General features: G+C 34.8%; 1 protein-coding gene, 1 non-coding gene and 1 pseudogene across 3 annotated transcripts; 2 read left to right on the top strand and 1 right to left on the bottom strand.

The window, feature by feature from the left end:
• Nucleotides 1-2,812: 2,812 nt before the first annotated feature.
• On the top strand, nucleotides 2,813-2,893 carry TRNAL-AAG (transfer RNA leucine (anticodon AAG)). The gene has a single exon. It is a non-coding gene; the product is annotated as a tRNA-Leu (tRNA).
• Nucleotides 2,894-3,710: 817 nt separating this feature from the next.
• LOC105792806 (zinc finger BED domain-containing protein RICESLEEPER 1) lies at nucleotides 3,711-7,189 on the top strand. 2 transcript variants are annotated; one of them, XM_012621604.2, is made up of 4 exons: nucleotides 3,711-4,068; nucleotides 4,615-6,603; nucleotides 6,696-6,761; nucleotides 6,858-7,189. In XM_012621604.2, exons 2-3 carry the CDS (start codon nucleotides 4,641-4,643, stop codon nucleotides 6,749-6,751), a joined length of 2,019 nt encoding a protein of 672 aa, XP_012477058.1. In that variant the 5' UTR covers nucleotides 3,711-4,068; nucleotides 4,615-4,640; the 3' UTR covers nucleotides 6,752-6,761; nucleotides 6,858-7,189. The 2 variants fall into 2 exon arrangements, with proteins under 2 accessions (XP_012477058.1, XP_012477057.1); XM_012621603.2 differs by having other exon boundaries at nucleotides 6,847-7,189.
• A 624-nt stretch (nucleotides 7,190-7,813) lies between these two features.
• LOC105792809 (trifunctional UDP-glucose 4,6-dehydratase/UDP-4-keto-6-deoxy-D-glucose 3,5-epimerase/UDP-4-keto-L-rhamnose-reductase RHM1-like) lies at nucleotides 7,814-13,001 on the bottom strand (annotated as a pseudogene).
• Nucleotides 13,002-14,385: the final 1,384 nt, after the last annotated feature.

The following is a 14,385-nucleotide window of genomic DNA, read 5'->3' as shown; positions in this document are numbered from 1 at the left end:
GACGAGCGGAATCAAGAAGCTCAGTAACCACAAATATTGCTATTGGCAAACTTGCAAAGTGTCCTATCTACAAGGTCAGGATTTGTGGGAAATAGTCGTCGGTACTGACACAACTCCTCCACCAAAGAAAAATGCTGAAGCCTTTAAAAAATGGAACATCAAGGCTGGAAAGGCTTTATTTGTATTGAAGACCACAATCGAGAAGGACCTATTGGAGCATATTCGTGATGATAAGACACTGAAGATAGCCTGGGAGACTTTGGCGAAATCATTTTCAAAAAAGAATGAAGCACGCCTCTAGTTCTTAGAAAATGAGCTCGAAGATATCTCATAAGGGAACTTAACCATTTCTCAGTATTTCACTAAGGTAAAATCTATTTGTAGTGAGATATCTCAACTTGCACCGGAGGAGAAGGTGAGTGAGGCAAGGATGAAGAGAATTATCATCCATGGCCTAAGACCTGAGAACAATGGGTTTATGGCTGCTGTAAGGGGATGGCCTACTCAACCATCTTTGGTGGAGTTGGAAAATTTGTTGGCTAATTAGGAGGCATTAGTCAAACAGATGAGTGGAGTAACCATAAAAAACAAAGAGGATGCATTACTCACCAACAAGAAGAAGGGTACGTCTCGAAGACAAGGAGTGTCGAAAGAAAGGTGGACACAATAAGGCAAGTTTCATCCAAAAGAGAGAAGTAACACTTCAGGAGGAGCTCGACATGGAAGAGAAGATTATTGCCAACATGGAAAGAACAATAAAAGACAAAGCGGTGAATGTTTCAATTATGGCAAGAAGGGTTATTTTGCTCATGATTCATGAGTGCAAATTCCCCAGGAGGTGAACTTTCCAAGAAAATATCGCCACCATAAGAGAGGAGAAGAAAGAAGTCATGCTGGAAGCATCCATCAATAATGAAGAATGAGATGTAGAAGTCGGATTTTCTATTGAAGTGGATCAAGAAGAGTTGAAGGAAGACATGGAGGAATCAACTCTTACAGCAACCATGGAGTTAAAGATAGACTACAAGGAGGATTGGATCGTTCTAAATTAGTGTGAATTTCTTTCTTTCATTTTCTTTTTTATGTAAGAACAAATATCATACATGAAAGTTTCAATTTGTGATAATTCTCATTAAACCCTTTAAAATTTCTAAAAAATTAATTAAACCTAAAAATGATTTGATAAACTATTTCTCTCCTAAGGAAAAGTCTTCCAACATATCATATCATTTTAGGACCAAGAACAATAAATTTGATGTTAAAAGCCAACCATCAATAACAGTCTTCTACCATATTAATTATATGATTTGATAAAATTATAAATGAATGTAATAATGTTATTTTATTTAAAATTTATTTTTAGAGTTAATTTAATGAAAATTTATAATTAACTAATAATATTAGCAATTATTTTTCATTAAATCCGTCTTAAATTTCAAATTAAATCACATCTACCATCAGACGCAATGTTGACCTTTCTATTAACTCTGTTAAAAACTGTATCTTGTCTAACCACCCGCTTTGATTTAAGGAGCATCAACATCCATTACTCTTGACCACCCACTCTCAGTACCCTTTTGGTAAAACCACCAATCATCCACTTTTTAGGTGTGACACACTTCCAAGGTCATAAAGAGTCCACATTGGACGAGGATAATTTTCTTCATAACAATCTACCGTAATTATCTTTTCAAGCATATCCTCTTGTCTTTGTTCTGGCTCTTGGCCTTTTTAGGTGAACTAGCCTCCACAACATCATCTTGATCTCCTCCTTGTCTTCTTCCCTTGTTATGCCTTGTATCAACAAATTTTCATGGTACACAATGAACAAATCAGATTAATCTGATAACCCCGTTCCAGCATCTTGGACTTCACAGGAAGACAATCTAACACAGCCAACCAGGAGTAATGGAAAAGTTAGATTACCCAAAACCACCCCATGTAACCTTTTCTTTTCCCGCACTTCATTTGTCTTATAAAAGGATTCAAGTCCACCTCATAGAGGCAGCAAACACCTAAGTTCTTCCATGAAGTCCAAAGATTTCCAAGGATACAAGCTTTATTCCGAGAACGTAGATTCTTGGGACCAATTCCACCTTCACTTTTTGGATGACAAACACTTTTCCAACTAACTTTTGCACCCTTAGCAGTCCTATCAGTACCCTTCCAAAGAAAAGCAATATAAACCGAGGAGATATCTTTTATTACTTCAGCAGGGGCAGGAAGAATCCTACACCAGAAATTGGTAATGCTGAAAATGACAGATTGCAATAGTTGCAATCTTCCAGCAAAAGAAAGGAATTTAGTAATCCAACTCCGAATCCTCTGAGTAATCCTATCAACCAAGCCCTTACAATCACCAGTCCTAAGCCTCTTTGTAACACTTGATAGGTAATGGTCCAATTTTAGTCCAGTGCAATCCACCACTTTAAGAAGGTTAGAATTACTCATACCAGAGCTGAAAAGCTCACTTTTGGAATTATTCATCCGCAGGCCAGAGATAGAATAGAAGAAGTCCAACACAACCTTAATTGCACAAATAGAATCCACAAAACCTTTAACTGAAGTATATTTTACTGTTTAGAATAAATTCAATATCAAAAGCATATATATAAATTTAAGTAAATACTTTATTAAATAGTAATTACGGTTTCAAAATCCAGTTTTCTTTGTTTTCTAATTCAAAATATGGTAAATAAGAAAAATGTCAAAAGGCCAGGATGGCGATAATACAAATTTTCCAAGCAAAGCAAAAATCAGAGCTTTTCAGTCACAGAGAGAAAATGTAAAACTGGAAAGCTCCAAACAACAAGTTGAGATGGCCGAGTTGGTCTAAGGCGCCAGATTAAGGTTCTGGTCCGAAAGGGCGTGGGTTCAAATCCCACTCTCAACATATCCTGTTTTTATTTTTGTTCAAAGCCCAGAATAAGGTTATGGACCTATTGGACTTGTCTATTGTTTCCCAAGTCCATGGGCTTAATTGAGTTTGGGCCTTGCATTATTTATTTCATTTTTGGGTACATAGTAACAAATAAGCAATTGGGCTCATTTGGGCCTAGTTCAAAGGATAGAAATAGGCGGTAAAAATCTCATATAGGTCTCTATAGTAGAAGTTGGGTTGCATTTTGACCCTCTACTTAAAAAGTGGACAAATTAGGCCCTTATGTTAGATCAAAGATCAAATTGGTCCTTGTGTTAAAAATTGGACCCTATACATCAGCACATCAGTATGAGGTACACATGGCATGCCTCGTGTCATTGTCTGGTTATTCTGTCAATCACACTAGTTTTTAACAATATAAATGGATTAAATGATTTAACAGAAAGGAGCAATTTGTTTTTTATCTAACATACAAGGAATAATTTATCTATTTTAAGAGAACAAAATATATTATGACTAATGGATAAAATATATTTTGTTTTGAGCTTTGAATTGTATTATTTATTTAATTACTTAAAATAAAAATAATTAAATTTATAAGTAAAAATACTTAAAATAATTAAATTAAATTTTAAACTCTGATAAGGTTAGAATTTTAAATTTTATTGATGATACTAATGGAGATGAAATAAGATATAAAAATATTCAAAATTTAAAATCCTTTTAATTTATTATTAAAAATCTTGCTTAAAATCAATACCTAAATAGAATATTCGAAAAAGATTTTTAATTTGCATATATGAAAGAGAAGCTGAAAAAGGGTCAAATCAAACCAAACCCAGATTTTTTTAAAGAAAAAAAAAATCAAAATTCAACCAAACCCAAATCCGGATTCAAATTCTAGCCGATCCATTTCATCATTTTCCTTTTTCTCTGATTGGTTACCAAGAAAATATACGATTATTAAACGAAAAATAGACTCTTTTATCGACGTTGATTGACCCACCCAAATTTTTATTCGGATCTTAACCCAAATTTCTCCTCCATAATTCAAGCTCGGATCCAATTTCTCATTTTATCTTTTTCCCGTTTCTGTCATCTGCAAAACCCAAACCCTCATACCTTCTCGGATCCTCCGATCGGACCCGCCTGTGGAGCCAAGTTTTTTTCTCTGCTGGATAATCTGGGTATGATTTTTTTTCCTAGTGTTGTGTGTTTTAATTGTGTGAATTTGGTGTTTTTTAGCGTTTATCTTTGTTGGGTTTTTGTTATATTTTTGTTTAATTCGTTAGAGAAAGAAAAGCTTTATTTTTTTTTGAAGGAGCTCAATTGAAAGCTGGCTTTTTCTTAGAATTGTTTATCTTGAATTGAGTTTAAATTTGGTGGCTTTTTTTTTTTTTTTTTACAATTATGTTTGTTGGGTTTTGTTGCTTTTGGTGTATCATTACTAGTACTTATTTGCTTTATTTTGATAAGACAATATATTTGGTCTCATAATTTAGAACATTTTTTAGCTTTATTTTTTCTTAAAAGAAAAAAAACCATTTTTCTTTCAGTTTGCTTTCTTATTTGTGTTGCTTTCTTTCTTAAATGGTTGATTGATTTTTAAAATATATTTTTTTATGTTTGATTTTGATTAATTGGCCATATATATACATTTTGGAATGAATTGATAATATTCAGTTGCATAATTATGATTGCATTTTGGGGTTAATTCGTGTTCGAAAATGCAGGCTTTGGCTCGTCGTAAACCGATTCGATGGAAGTTGCGAATGAAACGGTCATTAAGAAACCGAAGAGGTTGACTTCGGTTGTATGGAATCACTTCGAAAGGGTTAGGAAAGCCGACTTATGCTATGCGGTATGCGTTCATTGTAACAAGAAATTAAGTGGATCGAGTAACAGTGGAACCACACATCTGAGGAATCACTTAATGCGGTGTTTAAAAAGGTTTAACTATGATGTTTCTCAGCTCCTTTCCGCAAAGAAAAGGAAAAAAGAAAGCACCCTTACGATAGCAAATATCAGTTACGATGAAGGGCAAAGAAAAGAAGAATATTTGAAGCCAACTATTGTCAAGTATGAACCGGAACAGAGAAAGGATGAAGTTTTCAATGTTCAAAGCAGTTGGTTCGATCAAGACAGGAGTCGCTTAGATCTTGCTCGTATGATTATATTGCATGGCTACCCTTTAGCCATGGTTGAGCATGTTGGGTTTAAGGTATTTGTCAAGAATTTACAGCCACTGTTTGATGTTGTGCCGAATAGTACTGTTGAGCTTTCTTGTATGGAAATTTACGGGAAGGAGAGACAGAAAGTTCATGATATGTTGAGTAAATTGCAAGGCAGAATTAACCTCGCGGTTGAGATGTGGTCATCGCCAGAAAACACTAACCATGTATGCATGATGGCGCATTACGTCGGTGATGATTGGAAACTACAAAAGAAGATTCTTAATTTTGTTACACTTGATTCTTCTCATACTGATGACTTGCTTTCTGGAGTAATTATCAAGTGTTTGATGGATTGGGATATAGGCTCTAAGTTGTTTGCCGTGACGTTGGATGATTTTTCTACTAATGATGATATCGTTCTGAGAATAAAAGAGCAGATCTCGGAGAACAAGTCTCGTCTAAGCAACGGTCAATTATTAGATGTGCGCTCAGCTGCACATGTTCTAAATTCAATTGTTCAAGACGCCATGGAAGCTCTCCGAGTGGTGCTTCAAAAGATTCGAGGAACTGTTCGATATGTTAAAAGTTCCCAATCAATACAAGGGAAGTTCAAGGAGATGGTCTTGCAAACTGGAATCAATAGCCAGAAGAACTTGGTTCTTGATTGTCCTATCCGATGGAATTCAACATACCTAATGCTCGAGGCTGCTATAGAATACAGGAATGCTTTCTGTCAGTTGCCAGATCTTGATCTTGACCTTGCTTTAAGCGATGAAGAGTGGGAATGGGCAAGTTCCATTACCGGCTATTTGAAACTATTTGTCGAAATCATCAATGTCTTCTCCAGCAACAAATGTCCCACGGCAAATATATATTTTCCGGAAATTTGTCATGTTCACATCCAATTGATTGACTGGTGCAAGAGCCCCGATAATTTTCTTAGTTCATTAGCAGCAAAGATGAAAGCCAAGTTCGATAAATATTGGAGCAAATGCAGTTTGTCTTTGGCAGTAGCAGCTATCTTAGATCCCCGATTCAAGATGAAATTGGTGGAGTATTACTACTCCCAGATTTACGGCAGTACTGCATTGGAACGAATCAAAGAAGTCTCGGATGGTCTTAAGGAACTATTTAATACATACTCTATTTGCTCAACTTTGATGGATCAAGGTTCAGCTTTGCCGCTCGGTAGTTTACCTAGCAGTAGCAATGACGGTAGAGATAGACTAAAGGGCTTTGACAAATTCCTTCACGAGACATCTCAAAGTCAAACTGCAATATCAGACTTGGAAAAATATTTAGATGAGCCTGTCTTTCCTCGTAACTGCAATTTCAATATATTGAATTGGTGGAGAGTTCACACTCCAAGGTATCCAATCTTGTCAATGATGGCACGAGATGTTCTCGGAACTCCTATGTCCACCGTCTCACAAGAGTCAGCATTCCACGCTGGAGGTAGGGTGCTCGATAGTTGTAGATGTCCACTGACTCCCGAGACTCAACAGGCTTTGATATGCACACAAGATTGGTTACGGATACAATCGGATGGTACATACATACATTATCTTTCATCTCTTTACACAATCATTTCTATTTCATCATACATCTCTAACAATATGCTATTGTCATTAATGCAATAGACCCCGGTCCATCTTCAAGTCATTATGCTCTACCCCTTTATGTCGAAACAAATTGATTTGTTCTTGGTAAGTCTTGGATAAACGTACATTCCTTGCTTAAGCATAGCTAATTTCACAAGTGCCCTTATTTTGATATTTCTTTTCTTGCAAGGTACATAATAGGCCTTGGTCTCAAATAAGGTATTCATCTCCATGGATTGCCAATTGCTTTAAGGTATTTCGATGTGGCATTGCGATTATAGTTCTTCATCATGAAGCTTTTGAATGAAAAATGTACATTTTAGATTAACAACTTAATGCTTAAAGCAATGGCTTTAAGTCAAAGCATTTAGCTCTTTGATTATTGATAGTTATTTGAGTAAAAGTGGAAGCTTGTTTAAAGGGATGTTGAATTGCCAATAACATGAGCAATGGGGGCATAGTTTGCTTCTATTGTAGTATTTATGTAATTATAACAAGTTTTTAAAGGAAATTTTTGGTTTTCTTCATTGAAATTTAATTAGCATTTTACTATTTAATCCCAAGTTTTCAATTATCTATACGCTACTATTATAAAAAAATGCTTGAAAATTTATAGATAAAAGTACCTTGGAAGCTTTTGCAATAAGAGTCGGATTGCATTTTGTCCTGTTTACTCAAAAAATGGACAAACTAGTCATTGTACATTAAATCAAAGAGCAATTTTTTTTTTAATTTCATTCATTTTTGCTGTCAAAACTTGGCCCCTCTACATCAATAAGAGGTACACATGACACCTTGCATGTCACATGAGGTACAGAAATGACCAATTTGCCTTTTGATCTAATGTACAGGGACTAATTTACTCATAATTTTTATAGAGGAGATAAAATACAATCTGACTCCTAGTATAAAGGCTTTTATGTTACTTTTTCCAAATTTATATTATACAAATTAGTAAAGTATCAAAATGTTGAAAAAGAGTGTTGAAGGCAATAACAATCAACAAGTTGAAATGCAAAAATAAACACACCTAAAGGGAAGTTTCTTTAGTAAAAGGAATGGCTAAGTAAACTACAATACAACCTAATTATAGTAAATGCAGAAGTTAGAGGGGTTGAAACTCGGGTTCTATAGTTGAAAAAATTGGGTTCATAGGTTTAGGTTCGTTTGTTGGGTTCGAAGACGTACTTAACCAATGATTCTTTGATCGGTAACAACTCGGGGAACTCTTTCTTCAACTTGGATGCATCCATTTTGTTATTGCTGCGAGGGGCGACGATTACCTTGGCTTGTTCTTCCAATGTGAAGTTCATCCACTCGAAGTTGGGGTCGATGTAAGTCTTGTACATCTCGAGGATTTCGTTGTGGCTAACAACTCCGGGGTTTGTGAAGTTCCATATACCTCTCAAGTTCTTTTTTGCCATCTCGATAGACATCGGTAGGAGTTCGTCTAGGATCGTCATGCCGTTGGGGATGTTGATGACCTTGTTGTAACACGAGATCTTGGTGATGAAGTTGTGTGGGCTGTTTAGGTCGGATGAGATCGGCATTCGAACTCTGAGGGTGCAGACGTTGTCATATTCTCTCAACAGCTCTTCAACCTAAATAAGAAAGGAAGAGATTATGAGGCATTAAAGACATAAACTAGCAGACGAGATGTGAGTTGAATTACGGATATCCGATGGGATTACCATAGCTTTGGTTTTCGAATAGAAGGAACCGATGAAATTGGGTTTGTCTTCTTCTTTAAAGCCGATGCCAGAGCCTTGAGGATGTGCAGCATTGTATTCGAAATATACACCCTGTTACGAAATTCATCATCAAAAGCTCATGTTGTCTGCAAATGTCTACCAAGGTCAAGGTTCCAAACACATTGGTTCGAATAGTTTCGGTTTTGTGAGATTCACACCAATCAATGTTTGGTCTACCGGTCACACCAGCAGCATTAAATGTAACACCCCTAACCCGTATCTATTGTCGAAACAAAGTTATGGAGTATTACCGAAATAAACAGATTAAATACAGACATTTCATATTATTATTTAACATTCATGTCGGATACTATTCATAAAGTCCCTTATAAGAGCCTTCGAGGCTCAAATTTCACTTTAGAATTGAATCGGGACTAAATCGAAAACTCAAAGAGTGTTTTGCGAAATTTTAAAATTTTTCAAGGTGCAGGGGACACACGCCGGTGTGGTCAGGCCGTGTGGCTCACACGGCCAAGTGACACACCCGTGTCTCAGGTCGTATGGCATTTGAAGTAGACCATACGACCGTGTCCCTAGCCCGTGTAACTCTCTGACTTGTAATTCTTTTAGGTGCAAGAGTCACACAGCCAAGTCACACACCCGTGTGCCAGGCCGTGTGAAAATTTCTGAGCATTCTATTTTAAAATTTTAAGTTGCAGAGGACACACGACCAGAACACATGCCCATGTGCTAGGCCGTGTATCACACACGGCTAAGACACATGCCCGTGTAGACAAAATAAGACAATTTCCAAGTCTTATTCTTCACCCAATTTCACCTTCCACCTATATAAACACTTGAACACATTCAAGAACCAATCCAAGATATTTAAACCTAGCCAAATTCAAGTCTTATGCATGACATATTAATACCTATGATCAAATGTCCAACTTACCAAGATAGCCTAATACTTATAAACATGTTTTACCAAATACACTATCATAAACTAATAACCAATATACTTATATGATTTTTCTCATTCACTCCTTTAAACATACTCATAAAGCATATTAAGACTATTTACATATCAAAACATATCATTTAATAGCCATTCCAATGGCTAATTTTAACCAACATTAAATTGCCATCAATAGTAACATTTAACCTATACATGCCATTATTACCAAAATTAGTTTAATATTTATATATACCGAAAAAAATTTGGGGGGATAGTGTGATGTAGCTCCAACCAGCTTCCAACCTTTACGAGCCTCCGAGTACTATAAAATAGAGGGAATAAGACAGAGTAAGCACTTAATGCTTAGTAAGTTCGTATAACTGGAAATTAACTTACCATTCATTTACTTATATAATAAACATGCATAATATATCCAAAGCAATTTGGCAATTAGCCTAACACATATAACCTCAACAAACATGTTAGTCATGTATTTCATGTGAATAACAAGAACAAGGATGAGCTCATCAGGTATCGAGTTTCTAAATATTTCATGCATATACAAATAATAGTTTCATTTTGATTTCACATGTTCTCATGTAAGAATTTCACCTGTTGAATCATTTGAAATCTCGATGGATACTTGGGTAGTACACCTGAAGTGTACAATACTATAAATCCGTCAATTCATATGTGGGAGTGCTTTTATGAGCACTTAAACAAAAAGATCTCTCTCAAGCACTGTAACGGGAAGCTCATTGAGCCTTGTAACGGGAAGCTTAACTTATTTATTAGGGATTTTCAGTTAGAAGATCAATTACATACAGATATATGACATTTACACAATTTACATATTCTACACTCAATATAAGCATATAAACATACACAATTAAGTTACACGAACCTACCTCGACAATTGTTAATGACTTTTGAACTACTAATTCGATACTTTTTCTTTTCCAAGATCTAACTCCGTTTTTGATCTATCCGGATCTATACAAGTAAATTTAACATAAATTTAATACAATTTACATTCAATTCAATCCAAGTCACATCTTAGGCAAAATTATCGTTTTACCCCTATATTTTTAATTAATGACGATTTCATCCCTAGGCTCGAGAAATGAAATTCATGCAATTTAATCCTTATCCCAAGCCTAGATATTTTCATATATATCAATGGCAGCCCATTAATTCCATGAAATTTTATAATTTTCCATGAATTCAACAACTTTTCAATTTAATCCCTAAATCATGATTTCATCCAAAATCCTTTAATAAAATACCTTTAAATATCCATCAACATCTCAATTTCATCATCTAATAACTAAAATCATATAAACTTATCAATGGTATCTTCCAAAACTTTCGAGAAAATCAAAAACTAATGAAATGGTAGTTGGACCTAATTGTAAAAGTTCAAAAACATAAAAATTTCAAGGAAAGAGCAAGAATTAAACTTACATGAAGTAAATATTGAAAAACCAGCTTAAACCCTCTTCAATGGTTGTTTTAGAACTGAAAAACGATGATGGAAATGTCTAGAATTTCAATTTCCCTTTTATTTCACTTAAATTTGGCAAATTTTACAATTCTGCTTATTTCACATCAATTCCTTGATTTTCCTACGCTTATGCAGCCTCAGCCATCCCATGTGGGTCCAATTGCCCTTTTAGTCCTCCTTTATTTACTATTTAGGCTATTTAATCGCTATTTCTTTAATTAGCAAGTTTTGCACATTTTTCAATTTAGTCTTTTTTAATTAATTAACTATCAAAATGTTAAAATTTTCTAACGAAACTTTAATACTACCTTAATGACACCCCTTAAATATTTATAAAAATATTTATGAGCCGGTTTATAGGACCGAGATCTCGATACCTCTTTTCTAAATCACTTGACCTAATAAAGCCTTATAAAACACAAATTACTAATTCAAAAATCTTTTAAAAACCATATTTGGCTCGTAAATATTAAATAATAAAAATTTACAAGCTTATTTGTCAGATTTGGTGGTCTCGAACCACTGTTTCTGACATCACTGAAGATCGGGCTATTACATTAAAAACATGGGTTGGCTTTATATTTTGAATATCTGCCATGAGTGATGCTTGATTTTTCAAGCGTCCTCTTCCATATTCGAAAGGAATGCCATGTTTCTCACATAGCTGATCGAGAATACCTCCAATCCAGCCGGTCCTGCCATAGATCAAGAACTTAAAGGATGGTTTTAGGGGAGAGATGAAACTTTTGGAGGTCGGAACTATCATTCGAAGAGTGTTAGTAACACTTAGAACTTTCCCTTCTTTCGATTCGAAGTGTCTACTACCAGGAATCATCAGCATTCTTATGTGTGGAAGTAATGCACCAGCCACACACCCCACCATTCGAGATTTTTAGTGTACCATACTATCGTCTTTTTCAACCCCTCTTCCCATATGGTTCGCTCAAACCATCCCAAGTTCTTCAGTTTCTAATTGTCAAGAAAATATCTCTGGTCATTGAATGGTCAACTTTCAACACACTGGATGTTTGTCTCAGGATCTATCGAGAAAAGCTTGCATATATCTTTGGCTACATCAATCCCTCTCCTTTCCTTCTTCGTTCCGACATTATAAACATGGCCAACTTCACCCTTGTGTAGAATGACTTCAAATGTCTCAGCCACATCTTCACAATGTAAATAACTCCTTACATTAGAACCATCCCTATGAATTGGAAGAGTCTTCCCTCTCATCGCTAAGAGGATGAACTTCAGAATCAATTTTTCGAGGAATTGGTTAGGACCATAAACATTATTTCCACGGGTAGTAATCACCGGTAACCCGTATGACCTATTATACGCCATTACAAGCATTTCAGCACCAGCTTTCGTTGCCGAGTATGGGTTTGTCGGGAGAAGTTGAAAAGCCTCATGGTTTCCTACAATCGCATCCTCATCCGTATCCCCATACACCTCATCTATGCTCACATGGATAAACCTCCTAATCTGGCCAGTGACTTTACAAGCCTCAAGCAAGACATGTGTGCCATAGATATTGTTCTTGGTAAACTAAAGTTGTTCTCGAACAAGTTATTGACATGAGTTTGGGTTGCGAAATGCATTATTGTGTCGATAGACTCGGCAACAAGGAGGTAGTTAACAAGACCAGCACTGGAAATATCCCCCTTCACGAACTTAAAGTTCTATGATGATTGGAGAGGAGGAGGTTTTTCAGGTTAGAATAGTAATCAAGCTTGTCGAGCACAACAATTTTGTAACTGAGATAGTTCCGAATAAGCCTATTAGCTACATGGGATGCAATAAACCTAGCAACTCTAGTTATGAGGATGTTCTTAGGGGTATAAGTAGCTATTTTTAAACCAATTCTACAATAAAAACAAGAACCACTTTTAGCACAGCAAAAGATAATAAAAATCAACACCAACTTGCATAAACAAATACATAAAAAGTACAGATAGAATTTATGATCAAACCTAAAAGAACAATCTAAGAAAATCCAAAAAAACATGCAACAAAAAATACAAATACAACAAAAAAATAGGCATGCCAACAACATAAGTGAATCGTATCACCCACTTTTCTTTTCTTTTTTAAATAGTGTCGTGGGACTGATTCATTCGAGAAAAGTCTTTGAAGTATGTCATTTGTCGAGCAGACAGCTGAACCCCAACAACGAAGGTATTGCCTCCCATAACTCAAGTGGGACCATACTTGTAAGTATGTGGTTAATATGTTATTGATTTGAGTCCCTTTGCGTAGGTTAGATGATTTACATTATTAATGTTTCATACTACACTGGCGTTTCTCTCTTCATGAGTTTTCTATGAAAGAGGGAGAAAAAACCCCAATATGATGACCATACTTCGAAGGCTTTTGTCCCTCAACAAATAACATTTTGGTTCATCAAATTAGAATGGAGTTCACCTCATTTTCCAAAAAATTGAACGATAAACTACCCAAAGCTCCCATTTTTTTTCCATGGAAAAAAAAAGATCAATATGTTTATTATTAATCAACAAGATCCGCCTTAATCACCAGATCAAATTACCATTTTGAAAATGTAAAAGAAAAAATAAATCCTTTCGTATTCATCGTATAATAAATAAAAAGAGACCCATATCTATTTCATAAGCTAATAGAGCAACGAAAGCTATGGACTTCCTTTTTCACAATTAACAAGAGATCTAAGAAAACTAGGATACCCATATCATAGAATGGCCTCAATTGCTAGAAATTTCAAAGAAACATAATATTTGATCAAATTTGACATAAAAATGGGAAGAAACCTTGACTTACAAGAAGAAATTCAATCAAAATCCAGATAGAGAAATAAACGCACAAATTCTAGAGAGAGAAAATAAGAGATTGAAGGGAAAGAGAAATTGTGGAGACTTTTATGTACATACACATACACATATATATACATATAGCTCTATAAATAATAGACGTAATGAAAATTAACATAAATGCTCTCATTGGATCATATTGTTTACTGGTCCATTGTTTCCTTTTAATGCTCTCATTAAAAAGAATGTTAGAACGTACGATTTTGTGAAGACCATGCATGTGATTAGTAAACTATGCAAGTTCACTCAACTATCCGAAGAGTTCCATTAAAGTTATGCAACTATTAAAATCATCTTTGTATGATTTTCTTTAGTCGCATTGCTTACATTAATTGAAAATTTTATTCCTCCTCTTTTACAGTTTAGTTTTTTCATAAAACAACCTTAAACATTTAAAATCTTTGAATCAAAACCTAAACAACTTTCTTCTCAGATCTTCAACACTAATGGTTAAATCGACTTAGATCTAAGTTATATTCTCTACTCGTCAATGGATACTAAGTCGATTGAAGTTCGCTGGTTGAACTTCTGAAAAAAACCCTTAGAGGGGAGGCATATATGACAAGAGCAAAGTTAAAATTATGATAATAGGAAAAATATATATATATATATATATATATATCTATATATATATATATATATATATATTTGTCTAATTTGTCTAATTTGATGGTTGGACCGAAGTTTTTTTAATTTGGATATTTTTAATTTAAAAATATTTGATTTGATT

The sequence above is a fragment of the Gossypium raimondii genome, chromosome 8 (genome assembly GCF_025698545.1).
Source record: "Gossypium raimondii isolate GPD5lz chromosome 8, ASM2569854v1, whole genome shotgun sequence".
NCBI classification, from domain to species: domain Eukaryota; kingdom Viridiplantae; phylum Streptophyta; class Magnoliopsida; order Malvales; family Malvaceae; genus Gossypium; species Gossypium raimondii.
This window is presented reverse-complemented; position numbering and strand designations above follow the sequence as displayed.

What these genes read in the sequence shown, in the direction of transcription:
- LOC105792806 (XM_012621604.2), top strand. Translation starts at nt 4,641, where the DNA reads ATGGAAGTTGCGAATGAAACGGTCATTAAGAAACCGAAGAGGTTGACT. An exon ending in GTTACGGATACAATCGGATG is followed by an intron (nt 6,604 to 6,695) that starts GTACATACATAC and finishes TTAATGCAATAG; the next exon opens with ACCCCGGTCCATCTTCAAGT.